This window comes from Atractosteus spatula, chromosome 11 (genome assembly GCF_055471065.1).
Source record: "Atractosteus spatula isolate fAtrSpa1 chromosome 11, fAtrSpa1.hap1, whole genome shotgun sequence".
Lineage (NCBI taxonomy): Eukaryota > Metazoa > Chordata > Actinopteri > Semionotiformes > Lepisosteidae > Atractosteus > Atractosteus spatula.
The window spans coordinates 13,369,429-13,391,940 of NC_142716.1; the positions used below are offsets into that span (position 1 = coordinate 13,369,429).

The following is a 22,512-nucleotide window of genomic DNA, read 5'->3' on the forward strand; positions in this document are numbered from 1 at the left end:
CATCGGGCCACCCTACTTCATTTAGTTGCCAGTAAAGAAGTGAACTTATTAGAGAAGCAACTGCGAGGCCAATTGTAACATCGTATGGGCTACAGAAGTTGTGATGCAAGATGATGTGCATGGGTCAACAATCTCCAAGGCATTCCACATAAATGACCTTTATGCAAGGGATGCAAGGAAGAAGCCCATAGCTTGAGCAATTTTGCCAGAAGGAATGTGCTAATATTGCTTTGTTTCAGCCTGCAAAGTTAATACGTATCCAAAAAGACTGCTTGCTGTAATGCCTGCCAGAGGTAATTGACCAAAATAATTATGGCAACTAATTATATGATATTATTTTTTTATTTTTAATTAATTTATTTTACTATTATCTTTCTTTTTTGTGGGGGGCTCTGTGAAGATGAATGAGTGACTCACAAATAATTCCCATTCTAAAAAAATGAAATTCCCAGTTGTGAGATTGAGTGTGAAAAGGGGGGATGGGGCTGAATACTTTTTCAAGGCACTGTATGTCTGTTTATATTTACAGAAGAGATCCAAACCTAGTCCATTTTTTTCCGTGGTAAAACTCATAGTGCATGTTACGTTATACTGTGCAAGTTACAATGACCACCTCTAGGAATAAATGTCAATATAATGTTTTTTTTGTGTTCTATTGGACCTAAATTTTAAAAAGGTATTGCAAAAATAACTAGGGTACTGTTAAATGTATTTATTCTTCGTAAACTTATTAAAACTAAATTGTTTAATCTGTTATCGTTTCACCATGCACACAAAATGCATTTTAGAGGCATGTTTTTCTTTGGAAGTGAGCTGTAGTTACCTGAACAATGGACAGAATTGTGAAATGTACAAAAAGAGAACTACTAACTGTGTCTCTGTTTGTAACCCACATTCTGGCTACTAACAGCAACCATTACACTTAAAGGTAAGCTACTTCACATCACACTTAACCTCTAATAAACAGTTATGTTATGCATAAACAAAAACTGTTATGAAATTGTATGCTTTGTTCAATATCTTTACCTCCACAAAATGTATTAGCAGTTCAATACTTGGCTCTCTGTATTACCATATTTTCATCTCAGACAAGGGTAATAAATAACCTACAGCACAGAAGAATATTAACAATTTGTCTCTGCCATGCAATCCATTGTATTTGATCACCTATGAATTTTTATTTTTAGTCTTGACTCTGAACTTCTGTGTTCTCCAAAGAGGCAAAGGCAATCAAAGGGAATGACCAGAGCAGTTTTATGTCTGTGTTGATGAGTGCTGACCTTTAGATGCCAATACTAACTTCTATTTTCAGCACTTACTGTAGGTTGTGCTCATTCCAGTGACCATTTTAGGTGAAACAAATTAAACTGAATTTGAGTCCTTTTTGCTCCACACGGCATTAAGCTCTCCAAAATCCTCCTCCATCTAGTTATACAATGTAATCTGACCATATTGTACATACTGACAAAAGTGAGATTTGTGAAAAACCTGTACTACATACATGAAACATTTTTTATGTGATGTACAGTGATATCTTGCTCTATAAAAAAAAGAACTTTGCAGGTTTTATTTTCCAAATGAATTCTCTAATGATCAATAGTTATTGCTTTTACCCTGGACTTGTTTTAATTAAACTACAGTAGCTTTTGTTTTAAAAGCTCACATAAGATGAATAAGAGTGTATATTACATAAGAGTAAAGAGCTGGCATTTATAGGACTTTATTAAAGGAACGGGGTTGTTCTCATTGCTGTGTTAATATGGAAATATCCTAAAATATCCTAATGCTTTCTACTTTGTTTACTGTGTGATGTAGTGTGAACAATGTAGTTTATATTTACTAGAAGACACTTTGTATACATAATTGTAGAGTTAAATGTTTCTAGCTTGTCATGCTTATTCGTCCTTTGTTATATGATGTGACTCTTACTGTTACTGCTGTTGTGGAGCTACTGTGAGCTTTTCCAGTATTGATTAGCATAGTTCTATTTTTCCATAAAGATCTTCCTAATCATAATATCTAATTTCTTCCAGGTCTCAGAAGACAGCATTCTGTTGGCTACACCCAAAATGCTGTTGCCATCATCTAGCCAAGTGCCAGTAGGAACTCCCTTATCTGTGCATCACCAAATTCAGCTCTTACAGCAACAGCTGCAGCAACAGCAGCAGCAAACTCAAGTAGCTGTTGCACAGGTAAGAATAAAGCCAGTTTCATCTTATTTCATGAAAATAATCTATATCCGTGGTTCTCAAACTGTGGTATGTGGAACACCCCCAGGTGGTACGCCAGATGACCCTGGAAATTTGTTGTGTGCACTGAAAAATTGGGACGGGTTTTCATATTTTCTATTTTAATAAAATTAGTTTTTGACAGTACTGAATATTTGACAGCACTTCCAAGTTTATTTGAATAAAATACACTGAGCGTCTCCGTGTTTTGCTCACATGCTCATGAAATAAAAACTTATTTTAACTGCTGAGATGGACTCCTGACTGTCTTTTAAGGGGAAACGGGGAAAAATGCGAACTTGCGGATTGCTAAGGCAGGTAAGCCCCACACTATTGGTGGAGAACTTTGTTTACCGTTGGCAAAACAGCTGACACGTACTGTATGATGTGTGGAGAAAAAGCTGCTAAACAGCTTGACCTGCTGCCCCTTTCAAATGACACAGTAGAATTATTGATATGGCAGATAATGTCAAATGTACGCTGACAAGATGAGCTTTTCACTGCAATTCGACGAGTCTGTAGATGTCGTTGATTTGGCCAGTTTGCTCCTTTACGTTAGATATTACGTTAGATATGTTCCATGAGAACTTCTGTTCTGTAAGCCGCTACCAACAAGAACTATAGGAGAGCACATATTTCAGCTTCTGAATGAATTTATCGAAGAGAATGGCATCGACTGGGAAAAAATAAGTCAGAGTTTGTACAGATGGTGCTAGAGTAATGACAAGCCGACACAGTGGTGTAGTTGCACTAATTAGAGAGGTTGCTCCAGATATGAAGTGGACGCATTGCAGCATCCACCGTGAGGCCTTGGCAGTCAAGAAAATGCCTGAGGATTTAAAATCTGTTAGACTCTGCTCTCTAAGTTGTGAATTGTTTCAAGGCTCGACCAATGAATTCACATCTGCTTTGCTCGACTAAACAGGCTCACCCCTCTCACTGAAATGGTAAATGCTCAGTGCTATTTTTATTACATGTGTATGTGAGTGTGTGCACGCACATGCTCATGTTGGTCAATGAGATTTTCTGTGGTTCCTAAGAGAAGATGAGTTGTAGGTGGTACTACTTTGGTTTGGCTTTGGTGTGATCAGGGGTGGTACTTGGTCCAAAAAGTTTGAGAACCACTGATCTACATCATTGTAAAGATGTGTTGTTAAAGTTACCACATTATGATTGCCAGTCCTATGGGCGCATATATTAGATGCGTTCACAAATTCAGAAATGTTTTAGGATACCATGTGTGCAGGGTTTAATTTGACAATCAATGGCAAAGAATTTTTTGTATTTTTTAGTATATCTTTTTATGCATGGTGTATTTATTTTCTCCCTAGCTGAATGTTCTGGAATGTGTTATTGGTTCAAAAACCTCTAATATTTACATGAAGGCAGTAGAACATTGGTGTTTCAACTTCTTGTAGTTCAAACTGGGACTACAGTCAAGTAGATTCCTTTATTCTTCATGTACACTTTTAATTGTGTGCATACAGTAGGCCATAATGGATAATGTAGATAAAAAATAAAGCATTGTGCTATCGTTCTCTAGTTTTGAAAATTAATAACCACATTAGAAGACCACAGTTAAAACTATCCCTGTTCCATTGTTTCGAGTTACCAGTTAACGTTAGAACATAACATAAAGAATTCCTTGGAAATGTTAAATGTGACTCTGCAAATGAGTTGAAAATCTTTTTTTGTTGTTGTTTAGCAGTATGTCATTCTAAAGACCTCTTGCTGGATGAGTTCAGTCTATAAGTCTTGTCAGATTATATTCTCTTTTTTTATTTTCTTTAAATAAACTTTGTCAGACAGAAGTAAGAATTGCACAGCCAGAGTTTGCTATGTTACAAAATTACCACTTGGTAGGAGCAGCAGCTGGAGTTTCTTGATTCACAGTGGCATCATAGCATTGAGAGCCTCCAGTCTTGTATATCATCCTCATTTCCTGCTGCTTTGCATCAAAGCAATTGCTGCTGGTCTTGTTGGCTTATTAGGAGGCAGCCCAGGAGTCCAGAACTTTGTTTCATGTAGCGAGGCCACTGCTATGAAATTGCTATGATGTGTCAAGATGTATTTGCAGTTACATCTTTTGATATAGTTAATTTGAGGCTGACGACTAAATCAATGTGTCCCTAGTTTCTTCAGGTGTCTTTGTTAACCAGCCTTCAGTGTGTGATGCAGTAAGATAATTAAGCTGATATATGATTCCTAATAGTGGCAGAGTTCTGATTACATACAGTACAGTATTTAAAGTGGCAAGTATGTCGTTTGTCAGCAAGTTTGTAGTTTTCAGAAATTGTGGCTCTGAATGCATGAATGCAATTAATGCATGAGCAGTGTAGATATACTATTGTACAGTATATTCTACAATGAAGCAGAATGAGCAGCAATTAATTTAGACTTGTTATATTTAAGTGTTTGGTATTTTAAGTTTTTTTTGTTGGTAACCTACCCATTTTCATTATTCCCTTTTAAAAAATATAGCAGGAACATAAAGATGTCTCAACTCCTTTTTTTTTTTAATCCTATGATGTGTTGATGAGCACATTGGGATGCTCAATTAATAAACATTACTGAATATTTGTTTGGTGTTTCTTTTGTGACTATACTAGCTAGTGTCTTTCATCCTACCAGGTGTTTTCAAGATGCAGAAAAAAACTAAATTTGATTGTGAATAAAATAAGAAATTGTCTTGTTCCTTTTCTGAGCAGCTCTTACTGCTCACGTTCTTCCATTTGTCAGTTTTGGAGAGACCGTCACCTGTTCCATTGGGGACCCTTGCTGTGAGGTTAATTAGGGACTTGATTGATTTCAAGCTCTGCTTAGTCCTGTTAGCAGCTGTAGCAAACAGTTGGGCTCACAGAACGAACCAAACATTGGTTTGTTATGCTTTAGTCAGGGGATACAGAGGACATTCACAGGCAGGTGTATGTTGGGTTGGGATCAAAAGCAGTGTCTTGTCAGATTTATCATTCTTGCCTGATTAACAGCCTTCTGAGAATGTCACACCACTTTCATTTTTTACACCCTCCACTGCAAGAAATGCTGTTCTTTGCCTTAGTTTTTTTTCCCCAAAATTACTCTGTCATTTTGTAAAATATTTTGCAAAAGGGGGTTGATATATTTAATGCAGAAAATTAATACTGTAATGGAGTTTTATTGTTCACCCTAACCTAAAGGTACAGTAAATATTTGTTAAGATAAGTTTAGTGTAATATATGTGCTGCCCCACAATAATTGCGTACACTTCTAATGTAGTAGAAAGAACTCAGGACATGGTATCTTCCTGAGGAACATAAAATAGTAGAGACCAGGCCTTTACTCCAGTATGCTGTGCTAAGGGAACTGAAGCTTCATGTTAGTTTTTAGTGACATACTGTAAAAGGCTGCAGTGACTTGTAGTCAAACTGGCCAACTTTACTTCTTATAATGATCCTTTTTATTTCACTCTTTGGCACTTTACCACAGCTTTTTTGAAAAAATAATTTCAACTACTCAGAACCTCTACCTGACCACATAAATGTGGGCGTTTCTACCGAAAGTCATATTTGTTCATATTTGTCCCCCACCCTGTCTACATAAGAATGGATTTCTTGGAGGGAAAATATACATTAAGTGCTATCAAGTGGAGTCAAGCTTGGAGTCAAGATGACCCAGGCTTTTTTTATACTTGGAGTACATTTTTAAACAGCTGGGACACGTGCTGTTTTTTTTTATTTAAACTGATCATTTCATGGTGTTTGATTTATTTATTTATCCATTCAGGTATTAAAACTGCTGTGATGTTTTTGTGTGGTCAATTCCTAGAGGGGAATAACTTTGCCTGCCTTGTTGGGCCTGTAATTAAATTTATTCAGGGTACATGATCTAGTGATATCTGAGGACATTTTTAAAAAGGTGGTTCCTTTTTTCCCCCAAGTACAATTATGCTTTTAAATAAATAATCCCCAACGATTTTAATTCTTACCATACCAATGGGTAGATCCATCCTGCTTATAGTTTCAGTGATTTTCTTTTGTGAAATCTGATTAAATTCACGACTATATCTGTCCATGAATAGAAAAAAATGACTGTAGAACTCTTAAAATATAGAGCTCTTAAAATGCAACTTTTTATCTTCGCCTGGCTAAAAAGTGTTAGATGCCTATTTAACATCAAGGGATAATAAGGGTTCTTGATTGTATTAATTCCCCCTGAGTAAATCATACTAATAATAACTAGTGTAAATAACTGATGGTTTCTATTGGCGTTTTATTTTAAGGAATCACATGAAAGAGGTCTGACATTGCCGTTTTAAATTTCAGAAATACTGCATTTCTATGAATCACACATTGCATATGTGTCTAAATTTCCATGCTTTACTGAGTGGGAGTCCAATTTGGGTACATGCCAAAATATTTTGAAAGACTTTGCCTTTACAAATAATTTTGGATAAATCCAAAAACTATATAAAATAAACAAACAAGACGTAAATAAATGTGACCATTAACACCCAATTTGCAGTTTTGCAATGTGAATACCCTGTAAGAATTGTATATCATTTTTTTTACTCTCTCATTACACAAATTTGGTACAGTACTGCAGGTTATGATGGTCAGTCTGCACATGAAAGGAATAAAATTGATGTGATATGAATGAAAATATATATACAAGATCAAATACTAAAAATACATTTCTTTCAAACTTTTTTTTTAAGTCTTTCCTTTTTTAGATCTTTTCAGAAACAGCCTTGCAAACATTAAAGAGTGCTTAGAAAAATGCACATCCCCTCTTGATTACATTCAGTGGTGGCCTGGCATTACAGCTTTGTCAGACAGCAGAGATGGAGATGCTGTAGGGGAAACAGATGTGAGTGGTTATCAGTAGCATATCACAGGATGTTGTGCGGCTTTATTATTACCTGGGGTATCAGCAACTGACTGCTCTGAACATCTCAAACATTGAAAAGACCATTTTCCCAACATTTCATTAGAGTTTTGCAATTTATATGCATGTCACACACATAGAAGCAGATGTAACTAGGCCTATATACCAATGTAACGCCACTTAAAAAATGTTGCAAATTATCTGCTTACAATGTCAAGTCATCTTTTTATCTCCTTAAATTTACTGAATGCATTACTGGTTGCCAGATGTTAATCACCCTAATTCATCTTTGTTATACGGCTTTATTCTTAATAATGCCTATCCAAATTCCAGTTTAGAAATGTTTGTCAACATTCCCTTGGCTCTAATGTGATGTAAACCAGCATTAGAGAAAAATGTCTCCGTCGATCATAAATTTAAACAGATGCAAAAATCATAGCCTGTGATTGGCGAGAAAAATAATGTTTTGTAATTTTTTTCCTATACTGTCTCTTCATTTTAGTTTGTGAAGTACAGTATACTGTTTTGGAAGCATTTATGCAAACATCATGCAAATCAAGAATGCATTCTGTCAGGAAATGTAGAAGCTGGTATGCACCAGCTTCTCCTCAATGAAATGTCATACAGAGGTGTTTTCAGTCCTGAACACATTCTCCCAAGTTCTTTGGTGGCCCACTAACATCCAGAGATCATCGTCCTGCTCCTGTTGAAGCTCATAGTGATGATCTGACAATAAGGCAGCTGTTAAAATAGGTTGGTCAAGCACTTGAGTTCAGGCTGATTTGCATTTGATTTGCACATGTAAGAAGACCAGGTATCTACAGAAACAACACCTGCTCAATCCACCAGAGAATGTGTCAAGCCCATACTGCTCTTACCTGTCACTTTTCATGTTCAAGTCATACTTGACTGTGACATTAGGCCAATGAGGCTAATGAATGATAAGAACCTGAAAACTGGGGCTAACTCCCTTGGTAAAATCTTTTCCTTTTGTTGTAGATCCTTGTTATCTTAAATGTGCTGCTAAACTCTAAGTGATAAAGACAACTTATTGAAATACCAGTTGTGATGTTGTGGTAATAAAGTTGAAAGTGAAGATCAATGAGAACAGATTTACAGTGCAAAAGGGTAATTAGAGGTCGTTTGCACTAAACAAAATTGTATTATTTGAATAAATCAATCCCTGTACTCTCTGGAGAGTTTTATAATTGTAGGCATTATTGGAAGATTCAGTAACCCGGGAGTCCATTTCCTAAGGTCAAGGCCTCTTGTCAAGTGAGGATAGAAGTATTTCCTTTGACCTTTTCAGCTGTAAATGGAGTTTAATGTTCTTACTGTGCTTAAAGATAGCCTTGTTGTAATGATTTTGTTTTACACTTGTAACTCGGTTTGTCTTCAGTGAATATCATTTGATAGTATTTTCTTCATTTAACTGGGTGGGTCAAGAGACAGGATTTTAATGCTCTGTCAGCCATTCCAGAATTAAATACTAATATAAAGCACATCACACTGACTCATTGACTAATATGTCTGAGTGGACAGCTCATTTTTCATCACTCTTCACCTATGTGGAGTGGGCAATGGAGTACTATATTCATTTAACCGCATTACATAGGCTCTTGTGTCAGAGTGGATTGCTAATTTCATAGCAATGTGTGCCTGCATAGAATGAAAAATAGTACTATAAGGTAATATGTTTTCTTGTTAATGATTTTGTTCTATATGCCTGGAAATAGTCTGTGCCACTCTGAAGAAATGTTCATATTATACTCAATTCCCATCGCTTTCTGTGAAATTATACTATCTCGGAAAGAGGGACAGCTGAAAAAAGTGTGGTTCCATGTCTGACTGGCAATTTAAAAAAGCCGCAGAAAATGACTTGGATACTGAAAGAATGAAATTGCTGCAGGTTATTTCTCTATTTAAAACTTAAAATCTGTTGAAAGGCACAGAATTAAGCCAGGCTATATTCGCCTGGTATGGTCACAATCTCTCTTGGCATTTTTATTGAAGTCATTGAGGGCTTTGATTCAAGAGCATTTTTATATATAAATTGATAATGGGTCTGTCAATTTAGACTTAATGGAAATCATTTTTTAATTTATTGGGAAGAAGCCATTGTACAGCATTAAATTTTAAATGAGCCTTAGCTTAATATTGCTGCAATCTGATGGAGCTAAAAAAAAGACATGGCAAGAGCATTAAAGGTATTAGGTTTTGCCAGTGGAGTCTGACATATGTCACATAATGTCGACTAGCTTCTTTCTGTTCACCCTGGAACACCATAGTGAACTCTACTGGGATATTAAGGGTTTCATACTGATACTGCCAACTGAAGCAATATATTGCATGTTTACGCAGGTTCACCTGTTGAAAGACCAGCTGTCAGCGGAGGCCACAGCTCGAATTGAAGCCCAGGCCCGAGTCCATCAGCTCCTGTTGCAGAACAAGGACATGCTACAACACATCTCATTGCTGGTCAAGCAAATCCAGGAACTGGAGCTCAAACTCTCTGGACACGGCTCAAGTCTGTGGATCTTATTTGCATTTCCTGTTTTATTATTGTTTTTTGATTTCATGTGTGTGGCCTGTTTCCTGCCTATAATATCTTAACTGTGGGAAGCCATCAGGTTTTGAAAATGAACCAGCACTTTCTAGGGACCCAATTTTGAAATTATTGACTGCAATAAATTGAATGTCATCTTTATACGCATTGACTCTGCTACCATTTACTGAGAAGTGCATCCAATGATGCTTAAAGTATTGACATTCATAAATCAAGCCCTGTAAAATCCATAGGTGTTAGCACAACCTGACAGATTTGAATTTCAGTTTGAAACCTCAAGATCAAGAATAGTCTGTGAACAGTGAAACTTTGATAGTATTTTTGTATTTAACTGGGTGGTCTAAGAATAATTGTATAACACAGCAACTACTAGGCAATCCTTAAACATCTACTGCTGATGACATATGCATCACATCTTAGGGTAATGTTGACCAGGGCACTAGTGTAAATTATTATGAAAATATATAATGTATAAAATATATCTCTTATGCAATCTGAGCTATGAAAATCTAGAAAATATGAGAGAAGTCTGCTGCTGAGTTTTGTTTCCCTGGGCAATAAGTAGGGCCCTACCAAATTCACTGATATTTTTTGTGTATTCAAAATAGCTGAAGTGCATGATATTTGACATTTCTATCTTATATCTCAGTGTTGTAACAAACATATTTAACAAGAGCTAGAGTTAAAGTATTTAAAGCTCCAGTTAGCAACTGCAGTTATTTCAATAATTAACATGTACTGTAGCAGTATTCTTAAATATTGATTAGCAGATCATAGAGTTTTGCCACTCGGCAGAAAGCAAGTACAGAACATCCTCTAACAGTGTGTTTAGTTATTCTGTCTCTGTGGTGAACATGTAACAGACATGAATGCGTTGGATTTCTGATCTTTTTAATATACCGATTTCACAGTGGAGATGAAATGTCATGTTCCATGTAACGCTGCTCACAGACAAGAGTATGGTGGGGCCTTATCAATGAGTAACAGTGAACCTAAAGAGCTGCAGGGCGAGACACAACCTAACACACAATCTGGGAATTGTGCAGCTTAATATCCACCATAGTGCATAATGATCTGCCTCTAAAGAGAATTCATAGTTGAGTGAGTAATACTACAGACTGTGAAGAGCCTATTTAATGTTGCCAGTTCTATGTTCTTGCTATGCAATCAAAGCAGACCATATAGCTATCAAATTCATCTTCCCCTCTTGATATAGAGGTAATGTAAGCCCTTTAATTCCCCTTTGAACTAGGAGGTGCTATTTTGTCACTTGGGTGGTAACTCGGTTCTTCCACCTTGGTTGTTTAACTGTGGAGCAGAAACTGTATTCATTTGGCTGATGATTCTATCTGAAGTGACGTCAGGGTTACAATTACCATTTTTTAGTACCCATTTATACAACTGGATTCCCTGGATGACGGAGAGGTACTTGTGTCCTAAAGGATATAGCAGCTGTGTCCTTTAGTGGGATTGAAACCTACAGTCCTCCAGTCAGAAGTCCAGAGTGTTACCCACTGATTCAAACTGCTCTCTCACCCAGTAGAGCCCAGAAATGAAGAATGGTATTTTTAATAGCCCTATCCTGAGGCTTAAAGTAACATATCATCATATTCTTGATAATTACCATTTTCATTAATTATGAAAACATTAACATATAATGCTTAAAAGCCAGACCTGATGTCCTTTACACAAAGGACAAGATAAAGACATTTAAAATTTTTTAACACTATATTGGAGCGCAGTATTTTTCCTTTTCCCGTTTGTGGAAATTTGTATCCCAAATGCAGCAGCCATGGTGACCATGATCTTTTGGCTGTTTTCAGTAATGGGATTAAGAAAAGCATTTCCTTGCGGCAGAAACTATAGTTTGTAACATAGGAAACGGGAGAATCAGAACTACAAGTTAAATTTTATGTACTCTATACTAAAAAGTAGATGTTGTGGCAGTGCGACTGGTTTCTGTTTCAAGAAGTGTTCAATTTCACAATGGTATTGTTTCAAGTTCTGAACTAATTAAACCATTCCAACAACACCACAACACCAATTGCTAAAATAGAAGTATATCTTGTTCATGTCATCTAGACATTGAAAAAATTGGAAGAATTGTGTGGAGACCAATAATATAGCAATCTGGAAATGTAAATATTGCTCTGTGAACCGATGTATATCATGGCAGGGATAGATTAAAGCTGTGTTTGACACAGTATACAGTACGTGTCGGTGACAATTGATGTATTTCAAATGAAAGACTAGCTACAACAGAACAATGCAGTTTATTAAAACTTTGACATTTTTGTTTTAGAGTGAAAATATTAGGCAGGTTGATCTAATTCACCTGTGATTTTGTTTTTTTTTATTTTATTGGTTGCAAATGTACATTGTGCTGTAATGACAAATGAACTGAATCCTTTCCAGGCATATACATTTTGATAATTAAAATAACAGTACATTGTTTTTTTTTATGATGTTAATATAACAAGTGCATAGTCTGAATTACAATTATTATGTAAAATAGAGCTTTTTTTCCCAGGACAATTTATTCTTGAATGTACAGTAAGAGGGCCTCTTTGTCTCCATCTGGGTTTCCCTCAACAGTGGGCTCTCAGGACAGCTTGCTGGAGATCACATTCCGAGCAAACGTGCCGCCAGTGCTGTGTGATCCGACCACACCAAAGCCAGAGGACGTGACCCTGCCGCAGCTCAGTGATGGGACCCAGCTCTCCCTGCCCTTGGGCAGCCCCCTAGGTAGGGAAAATTGCCTGGTAAAACTTGAGTGTTTCCGCTTTCTCCCTGGACCACCACAGGAAGAACAGGACAAGTCGCAGCAACCTCCAGTGCCAGTCCAGGACAAATTCTTGGGTAGTCTAGAGCTTCTCAAGTTCCGGGAATCTGGGATTGCCTCTGAATATGAGTCTAATACAGATGAGAGCGATGACCGGGACAGCTGGGGTCAAGAAGATAGTTCACTTCGGCTTTACAATGTATTGAACAAGCAGGGACCACCAGACAGCCTGGATGACGAGATTGCAGTCTGAATCTATGGTGTTCTTTTTCTTCAGCTCTGAGCTTTCGCAGTAGTCTAGTTTGCCAATCGGATCACTTGTGTAAAATAATGAAGTTGCACCCCACAAACTGCCTGCACTTTGCTGTTCTTTCTGCCTCTGTCTGTATATTCTCGGCATTTATTCATAGATTGTTTAGAGAATCTGTTTTTTTATTAGGTGGAGGATGATCTCCTGTCACTCACTTCAGCGCTGTTAGAAGAGACACGTCAGAAACCTAGAGTAGGAAATTGCAAAAATAACTAAGAACTGGTCATGCTCCAGCAGCTGCTTTTTACAGATTGCTGTAAAACGAAAGAAAACAGAAATGTTTGCCACCTGTTATGCCATATCCTTTTGAATGTGGTTTTCTAATTTTTAAGGATAAAGGTTCTTTTTTAAAACGGAGGTCATCCTACATGCATCAGCCACTGCAACCAAGTCTTAAATCTGTAGGCAGCATTACACAAACTATGCTGAAAGATCTGTTCTCGCATTCTTAAAGCATTTATTCCATTCTGTTACTTTTGTCTTAAACACATTAATACTTTATTATGTACATTTGTAGCATGCCAGACAACAAAAATATCAAATAAGCTACATTCGCAAGAATTTTCTAGTTCATAAGCAGTTATTTTACTATTTCTGTATTTCTATATTTTTCAATGTCGCTCCTGCTTACTTGTGCATGGTAATGATGTTGCACATCTCATTTCCTAGCTAATGGAGATATTGCACACCATGTAACTAGATCTACATAAAAAGTATATTTTGTACGTCATCTGTTCATTTGACCAAAAATGATTTGGTCTTAGACTTCAGCTCTACTGAAATGTCTTTAATATCAGCAGAAGACTTTTCTTAAAGTAGTTATATCTTTAATATTATTTTGAAGATGTTACCTGAAAGTTTACAAGTTCTGGTAATGTGGAAGATCTGGCCAGGGAAGTACCCTTTAAAGTTTACGGTAAGGCCAAATACCTAAATCTTTAATTTCCTTATAGGTTAAGGAAACATTAGCCATTACATTTGGCTACAGAATGATATGTTCTGTATAATACAGATATTGATATCTCTTAAGGGTATCCAATTTCAGGAGATACTAAGGCTACGAAGTCCAAAGAACATATTATATTAATAAGTTAAATAATTTAGTGTAAGTTAAAACCACTTATCAATACCCCTGTAACTGCACTGTGTTTATTTCAAAGAAAAGTACAATGAATTACATTATTATATGGCCACCTTTAATTAATTAATGCTTATTGTAATCAATCATTTCACTTGATGCCCTATCATTTGTACTTTTTCTTTTCCAATAAATAAAATTTATTGAGGTTTCCAAAGAGAGGTAATTTTTGACATTTTGAAAACAAGTAAGCAAGATTAAGTGATTGCTTTGTATCATTTGGCTTCAGTTTTTTAAGGTACAAAAATACTACCAAGGACTGCATTATTTGAAATACTGTGAAAAACGTTTGAGTGCAGTTCTGAAGCAAGGTCACATGTTAGTTTTTGAGGTCAAAGTCTATATGTGCTGAGCTACCAGTGCTTTGTCTTAAACTGCAGTGGGAAAGACCTAACAAGACATTGTTATAAGGTTTTTTTAGTATGCTTCCTCCTGATGTTTGTAGATGTAAATTGCACAAAATATCACTGCTAAATCAATTGTATGGAAATGCTTCTGCTTCTACTCCTGACTAACATTACCAGCAATTCTCCATGTTGCCTCGCTGTAATCACAGCCTTTAGACAACCTGTAAAAATGTGTTTTCAATGCAAGCTGATGACAAGTCTGTACTCTCATCCTAGGAGATGTTTGGCAAGCTTTTTACTTGTTCGCAGCTCCCACAAGGAGCCTCCATTTGGGGTCAGTGAACTTTGAGTTGGAAATGGTTCTTTATTAATGCTGGTTTCTTATGAAAAACACTCTAATCTTGTATTTATAATGATCTCAATTCAATGACAAAAATGTGCTTTGAGATGTCTATAAGTATTACATTTAGAAACTAATGTAGGGGTGGTGTGGTGAATTTATGTGAAGCCTCAATTAAAAAAGACATAAACTGGGAAGCCAAGCCCTTTGTTTTGTACCTAGAGTTTTTATTTGGTATGTAGGTAACCTTGCCCACTTCATCCTATCTCCCATCATGGGATGCCATAGGCACACATTGCAGAATGGACAGATGTTCAAAAAGAAAGAGGAGCCTGGTAGCTAATATTGCAATTTCTGGAACCTTGTCCTGTAAGGAAAACAGACCTCATTCTTATTTAAACCGTCTTCTGAAATGTTCATCTCTTTATTACTCCAGTGTGAAAAAGAGAGAGGCACATTACAGAGGTGTGGTGTTGACAGCTTTCTGCCTCACAACTCTTGGGGGTCCTGGGTTTGTGTCTAGACTGGGCTGCCTTGTGGAGTTTGTACTTTTATGTTCTCGCCATGTTTACCTGAGTATTCAGTGCTCTAGTTTCCTACAACCTCCCAAAGAAATGATGGCTTTGTTAACTGGGGTCTCTAAATTATATTTATACTGTATATCTGTGTGCGCATGCCTTGAATTGGTCCTGCCCAGAATATAGTCCTAATTTGTGCCCTGTGTTGCTACAGTTATAGGAGGACTAAGTTAAATTCTTTAAATGGAAGACTGCCATAAACAGACAAATAATAAAACAAAAGACTTCTACCGTATATAGATCAAATGCACTTAAAGTCATGTACTGTATATACAATAACGACACTGAGGATGTGTCTCTAAAGAAATAAGAATGTTCAATGCATTTGGAGCTACTTACTATAAATTTGAGTTCTTCACGTAAAACATTTACCAATTAAGTATTTTGTGTTCAGTACATAATTTCCATGAATAGAACAACATTTTCTGAAAATGATTTTTCTAAGTTCTCTGTTGCCAGCTATAAAAAAGTATAGTGAGCTGTTCTTATTCTGTTTTAATACACAACTACAATCAACTGGAATATTGTGTTAAGCAAATCACTGTGGTCTTTGTTGTCTTAATAACATGGATGTAGTAGCCACCCAATACTTACACAAGGCTTTGTAACCACATGTTATGTGTCTTTGTGCTACTAATTTAAAATACAAGTGTTTGGGTAATGTTTTTAAAGTAGCTGATCTTCATTTAGTGTCTTTTTGTTGTATATGTCCCTGTCTGTTCTTAAAATGCCTCTAGTCATAAAACATCACAGCCTTCACAAAGTGGGGAAAAAAAGTTAAATCCCATATTCCCAGGCTGAGCTGTTTCCTTTGAGGTATACTATGACAGCATACAAAATATTTACTGAATTTTATGTAGAAGTATTACATACATATTTCTGATTAAGGAAACCATTGAGAACGACGGGGAAATGAAATCTGAGAGGCTGCTTTTTATTTCAGAAGTCCAATAGAGATTAAACACCTTTTGTTCTCCTTGTTCACAACAGTGAGTGACATTTTACCAAGACTAATGTTAATGTCATGCAAATTACATTGTTAACTGTGATAGAGGTAAGGATTATGTAATTAGACAGGCATTTAACTATTAAAGGTATTGGTTATTATTCTTATGCTGGATATATCATACTGTATCTTCTAGTAGCTCTAAATCTGCATCTAAAAAGGATGGCCATAGTCTTTGTTCATGTAGTAGAAGTTCTGGATATACTTTAATGCATTAACTCCAGCCAGCACAGACCCTATTCCTGAGTTATTTCTGTATTATGATGTGGATAATCCACTGTGACTTTTCAGATGAAGTCTCAAGATGTTAACAAAAAAACTTTGGCACAAGTGAGCAACGTGTCATTGCAACAAGACTTTCAAACCATTGTCATAGATTCAGGCATTTTGTTCAATCATAATTGAAATCTTTAAAAAAATACAAGTCCCAATATTGCACAGCTTCCAGTGTTTCAAGATAAGAATAAAGCTGCTCTATATCTCTTGATAAGAGTTTGTGTAGGCCCACCCCATGTTCGGAGATCAGCTCTTGAAAATAAATACACTGCAACAAAAAAAAATGGGGCTTTGGGGAATTTATCTATTTTGAAAGTAATTTATTTTCTTTGTAAAATCTCACAATCTTTAGGTTTTTAACTTGATTTTTCACTATTCTCCTTATCTTATCATTGTGCACAATAACAATTAGCCAGTGTCTTAAGGCACCTAAAATCATTTTAAGGACTATTAAAAATGTCCTAGTAAAAACAGAATTCACAAAATCATCAGCTTACATGTCTTCTTATTGACTTGAGAGTTAGGGAGGTGTTTTGGTAAAGGTATTCATAAACAATATCTATTGGGATCCAAAAATACATTAATCATGCTATTGATTTTGTTTTTTTATGATTGTTATACAGGAGATAAGCTTTGTAATAAGATACACATTATAATTTTTTTTAATTCATCTGCCTTTGTCATTGTTTTTCCTTTTATCAAATGTTTTAGATCACCTTATGATTTAACACAGATCCTTCCAGCCCCAGTGAACAATGAATGCACCTCAGATAATAAGCAAAATAATTGGCTGTTCAAGACGTTATGCTGACTAAGGGAAATATGAATATATCTTGAATGTCAGGAATACGTGGTTAATTCATCTGCACTCAAAATGAACTCAATGGAGCACTTTACATTTTTGCCACACTTACATTATTCTCCTTCTGTATTTTATGTATTATGATCTTCAATGAAGTTGATAATGAAGGGATAATACGTAGTTTCAATCCATTTTAAGAAGATTATATTCACTGGAATGGAAAGAATCTGTACCTGCTTTGTCAAGAAAGGGCAACAATCTTCATACGGCCTGTGGTGAATTGTTGGATGAAATATTGATTGGATTGCATTACTAGTGATGAGTTATAAAAGCAGGATGATCCCACCTGCATCAGTCAATTTTGATTTCTTATACTGAAACCTGTATTTCATTATATATTTGTTGCCCTAAAATTGCCGTTATTTTTCCTAAAAAGGCATGTACATGTTACATGTAAGGTTAAGGAAACAGTTCTGAAGACTGCCATACATCTGTATGAAAACAGTATTGTATGAATTAGTCCCCATGGATTTAGAAAAGGTGGAGCCTACTTGTTACAGTTCTTCGAACAAGCTACAGCATTAATAGATTCACAGAAGGCACAGTTTGTTTAATTTTATTTTCTGAAGGCTTTTGGTATTTCTCGCAAAAGATTCATCCTTAAACTGCTCTTGGTATACACTCAAGATAATGTATATACTGCATTTGGTTTGGTTGGTTTGAGAACTAGTTGATACAATAGAGAACATGGTACAGACAAGGGTGCACAGATTGGGTTAACAATAGTGAAATAAGGATCTGTATTAGGAGTATTGCTCTTCCTAGTTTATATCTGAATAACTAAACCTAAATCATTGACATAGTTGGTGACCTAGTCCTTTGGGTGTTTTGTCCAAATTTCCACCTTGGACCTTTGTCTCACAGTCCCTGTTATTTAAAACTGTCCCGAAGAAGTGCTTAATTAAAGGTGTAAGGATAATACAGAAAACAATCATGTTTTGTATTTTATTACAGCCATTGATTTACCCAAAGCCATTTTATTTGAATTCTATTGTTTGGTAAAATTGGCTGTAAAGCTAAGAATTGAGTAGTGATTTGCAATAACGGTAAAACTTGTCTTTTTTTTATTAATGGCTCTGCACAAATGAAAGATTTTAAACATTTATTGTGAGGCATTAAAAATGTAACAGAAGTACTGGATAAAAAGTTTTAAATCCTTTTAATATATTTTTATACATGCTAAAACTCTGGTTGAATCAGTATTGTCTCACTGATGCAAGGGAAACATGCAAAATTAAACATGCAATATGAACAAAGGCTACATTACTGGTGTTACTGTCATTTTTGCATAAAAACCTTTAGATTTTCTTCTCCACTACCAAAAATACTATAAAAAGGTGTTTTTCCCCCAACAACTAATTCCATCTTAAATCTTATTGTCCATTCTTGGAACTCCAGTGTTCAGAAACCAATACCTTCCTCGTGGATTTCTATTGACTAAGAAGGCAGACTCTTAGTATGTTTAATTGGCTGTTGGTGGTGACCCCAACAGACCAAGTCATTAAACATTTATTCAGACTGTCTCCCTTTATATTTAATTTATGTTTAACCTTGCACCTCATTTAATGAATCGGGATAGTAGGACTTTCATTGACCTTTATACATAATTAAAGACTGTGAGGGCTATCATGGTTTCTCCAACAGTGTGCTACAGACTTATGTTTATGACTTATCCTTATTGCCTTTTTATAATTCTTTTTAAATAATAGAAAAAGCACACATAAAAGTTATTCTGTAGAACTCAAAGCTACAGCACTGTACAGGTTTTGTATTCACTTCAAGTGGGCTCACCCAACTTGAAAGCAAAACAGGGCTGGTGTGTTTTGAAGTTGTAATATGGTTTGTAATAGACATCATATTTGAATATCCATATCCCTTGTAGTAGTTCATCAAACAGATGTCTGTTTCTGGCACTTTACAATGAAAAGAAGATTTTTCTTTAAAAACAAAATCTAAATTTCACTGCCTCAGTCTCTTGCTCTTCCTAAATCGTAAATAAACGATCTTTCTTTTGACATCCACAGTAACTGTTCTTTTTCTCATTTAACATGTGCTTGTTCTACTTGTGCTATCACAGAAACAGAAGAATGGTGGTTTCTGTCTGGCTGGATCTAAGAATCAGCAGGAGCAATAGTACGAAAGCAAATCTTTCTATCTTTAGCTCATTTAGGAAATGATTAAAACAAGCTGTGCTTTAAGTTATAGCTACTATATCTGGATATTGGATGTTTCTTTTTGCTAAAAATGTGAAGCCAGGTTTTTAAAAGACATTAAATAATGAGTTTAAATTTCTGGTTTTATAATTAATGCAAAAAAGGTGCACTGGACCATGGATAATGTTTGAATAGAAATTTTGCAAGATTTCCGATTAACAAGGCTCCTGCTGTTCAAAGATAAATTGCTGTGTCTTGGGTTAACATTTATGTAGCATTTACTTTGAAGACTTTATCATCTTGCTGATATATTCTTTTTAATTTCTCAACTGACATTTCTTAAAAAGAGTGCAGAAAGGAAGCTTTTGTCAGTCATATTGTGAGATTTCTCTGTCTAAAACACTTATGGGAGCGTAAGTGCACTTACTCTGTACCTTGTCACTAACCTTGCTTTTGCTGAATAAATCTTTTCTTATTCTACTTTTTTTTCCCCGTCTTTTTTTTTTTACTTTTAGTACCCCTAGACTGGAATGCATTCTGGAATAACAAGTTTGAATTTGGTTTCTGTTTTGGGTCTGTTAATAATTGCAAATAGAAGGTATACAACTCTGTAAAAGAAAAACAGGGGGGGGCATTCTGTTGTGTGTCCACAGTAAACTGTCTGCAAGTGCAACCATCCAGAAAGCGAGCCATTTTTGTTCTTAATGTGTCCTAATGAATAAAATTGGTCTGTGTTTTGATGACTACCGGAAACTGACAGTTCATAGCATGTGATCATTTATACAGTACTTTCTATAGGTCATTATGTATTGCCATGGTTTCTGTCTTTGTCAGTAGTGGTGCTCTGTACAGTGTTTCCTGTTGTTGCGGAAGGATCTTTCTTCTTTTAGTTGGAAATGAATGGTAACAAAGTGACAAGCACTTACCAAGGTATCTGGGATGATGCAGTTTTGTCTGCATTGCCTAAATGAGCCTCTGTTTCCATAGATATTATAAAAGCTTATTCACAGGATTTAAAGTTAATTTTGTCCACAAGTTGTACAAAGCGCCCTAAAGCTTAACAAGATGAGTCATTTATGGAACACCAAAATTTGACATCTAGAGTTTGGTTTGTAGATTTCAATAGACAAGTATTTTAACATTTTGTTGTCTACCCACAGTTACCCCATTGTTCAACAGATATTTTGCTGTATCACTGTGTTGATAAAATAATTTCAAGATAAATCATAAATATGATTTTTGTCTTGAAGATTGTGACTGTCAAAGTTTAGTTTTTGAATGGCTATCCGTACTCCTGCTATGGTCACATTTTTTATTTTAAAAAAAGCTATTTTTATGATACCACTGGCATAATAATTCCTACAAATGTACTACTTCAGAGATCAGAATTTGAAGGGGGCTATAGACAGGTTAAAAACAGAATGAAGTTTTAATGACTTTGAAAATGACTTAATGAAATTGTTCTTACTAAAACAATAATATGTCTTGTGTTATTTGTATACGTTGAAAATGAGGATTCTGTGCTGGAAGATATTTTTGTATGTGTTATGTGCTTTCTTATTGGAAGGCCAAAGATTCGGTTTCAAACTACATAGTTCAAACAAATCTAAAGTGTTGTTTTTTTATTGAGGGCACTAAATGTCTGTTCCTGCAACTGATTAAAAATATTCACAGAATACCATGTGTTCTGAAGCCTGTTCCTTCATAATAACTAATAAAACCTAGACAAATGCCTGATATTTTTCCTGTATAGAGGGTATAGGTTGACATAGAAACTTGTAATACTGAATGGTAAACTGTGATCGTGACTAGCATTGCAGCTTTGATATAAGCAATAGCACTGCATTGCTTTACTCCTTGAATAGACTTACTGTATTTAGTTAATACCTTTGGCATATATAAAAGGGCTGTATTAAAGAAAAAAAGTCTATCTAGTTTAGCAACTTTTTTGCTTAAGGTAAGGTTATAATCAAGCAATGAAACAATCCTAATCAATAAATGTACAGTCTAGAAAATGTGTCAGTCCCTATTACTCTCAGTTCCTGACTCTAGCTGTCAAAAAATCCTTATTAATTATTTGAAACCAAGAGATGAGCTTAGGTGCTTATTACATCAATTAAGTCATCTCCAGGTTTTAAATTTAAATGCTAATCATTGACACCATGTACAATATGGAATTAAATATTTGCTTTGGCTAGCACAGTATTATATCTGAATATTATACTTTAAATTTGTGCATTAATGTAGATGCTGTCATTTTCAAGTTCTTCATATTTACACAATTAGGAATTTTTACATATCTTGTTTCCGTAAAACGTCTTGACAATATAATGAAAATGTTTCTCAGGCTTAATCTCTTTTTGATGAAACCTGAAACAGTCCTCCTTATTAGCCAGTAATGTGCTTTTTTGAAGTATAATTTTTGAAGTGACAGTCTGTCACTTCTTACTCCTTTGGTTTTCATTTTAATTAGGTATTGAACTGACATTCAAGTGTCTGTGTCTGGTTTAATATTTGTATGATTAATTTTCATCACAAAAGGAAAGCAAGACTAAAAAATTAGATATCCCAATGGATGTTAACTTTCTTTTTAAATTCCTGAATTCTTAAAAAGTACCAATTCTGGGTCTTCGGCTGATCTGTAAAATCAGAGCAACACCTACACTGGAGTAAGTTTAACAAAAACAGAGGCATCACTTCTGTTTTGTGTTCAGAGAATGACTAAATAATGGTTTTAACTAAGAAATTAGAGTAGAAATGTGTAAACGAGCACGCTCCAAAGTAAATAGAGATTTGTTGAAAAGTAAAAGTAGGAAAACCAGAAGAAAATATGACCCACACATCAGAAGAGAGAACCAGAGCTAAATTATTTGTTCTACTTTTTACTTTTCAGTGTGGAATTGAGTTCTACTATATGGTTTAAATCAATTGTATAATAAAGAAGTAGTTATGACTTTAAAGATTTTCACAATATCTCTTTTCAAAAAATGTTTTGCTTTTGTTTTATACAAATGCTTCCCGAGTAACAATTCTCTACATGAGGTAAGAATTCTTTAATGATAC

General features: G+C 35.4%; 1 protein-coding gene across 1 annotated transcript in view; it reads left to right on the forward strand.

The window, feature by feature from the left end:
• The window catches only part of nos1apa (nitric oxide synthase 1 (neuronal) adaptor protein a), a 115,269-nt gene that overhangs the window by 89,365 nt on the left and 3,392 nt on the right, over window positions 1-22,512 (forward strand). Inside the window, exons 8-10 of the mRNA XM_088926852.1 lie at window positions 2,034-2,192; window positions 9,453-9,618; window positions 12,253-12,402. Coding sequence (XP_088782978.1) covers window positions 2,034-2,192; window positions 9,453-9,618; window positions 12,253-12,402 — 475 coding nt within the window. The remainder of the gene's footprint in view (window positions 1-2,033; window positions 2,193-9,452; window positions 9,619-12,252; window positions 12,403-22,512) is intronic.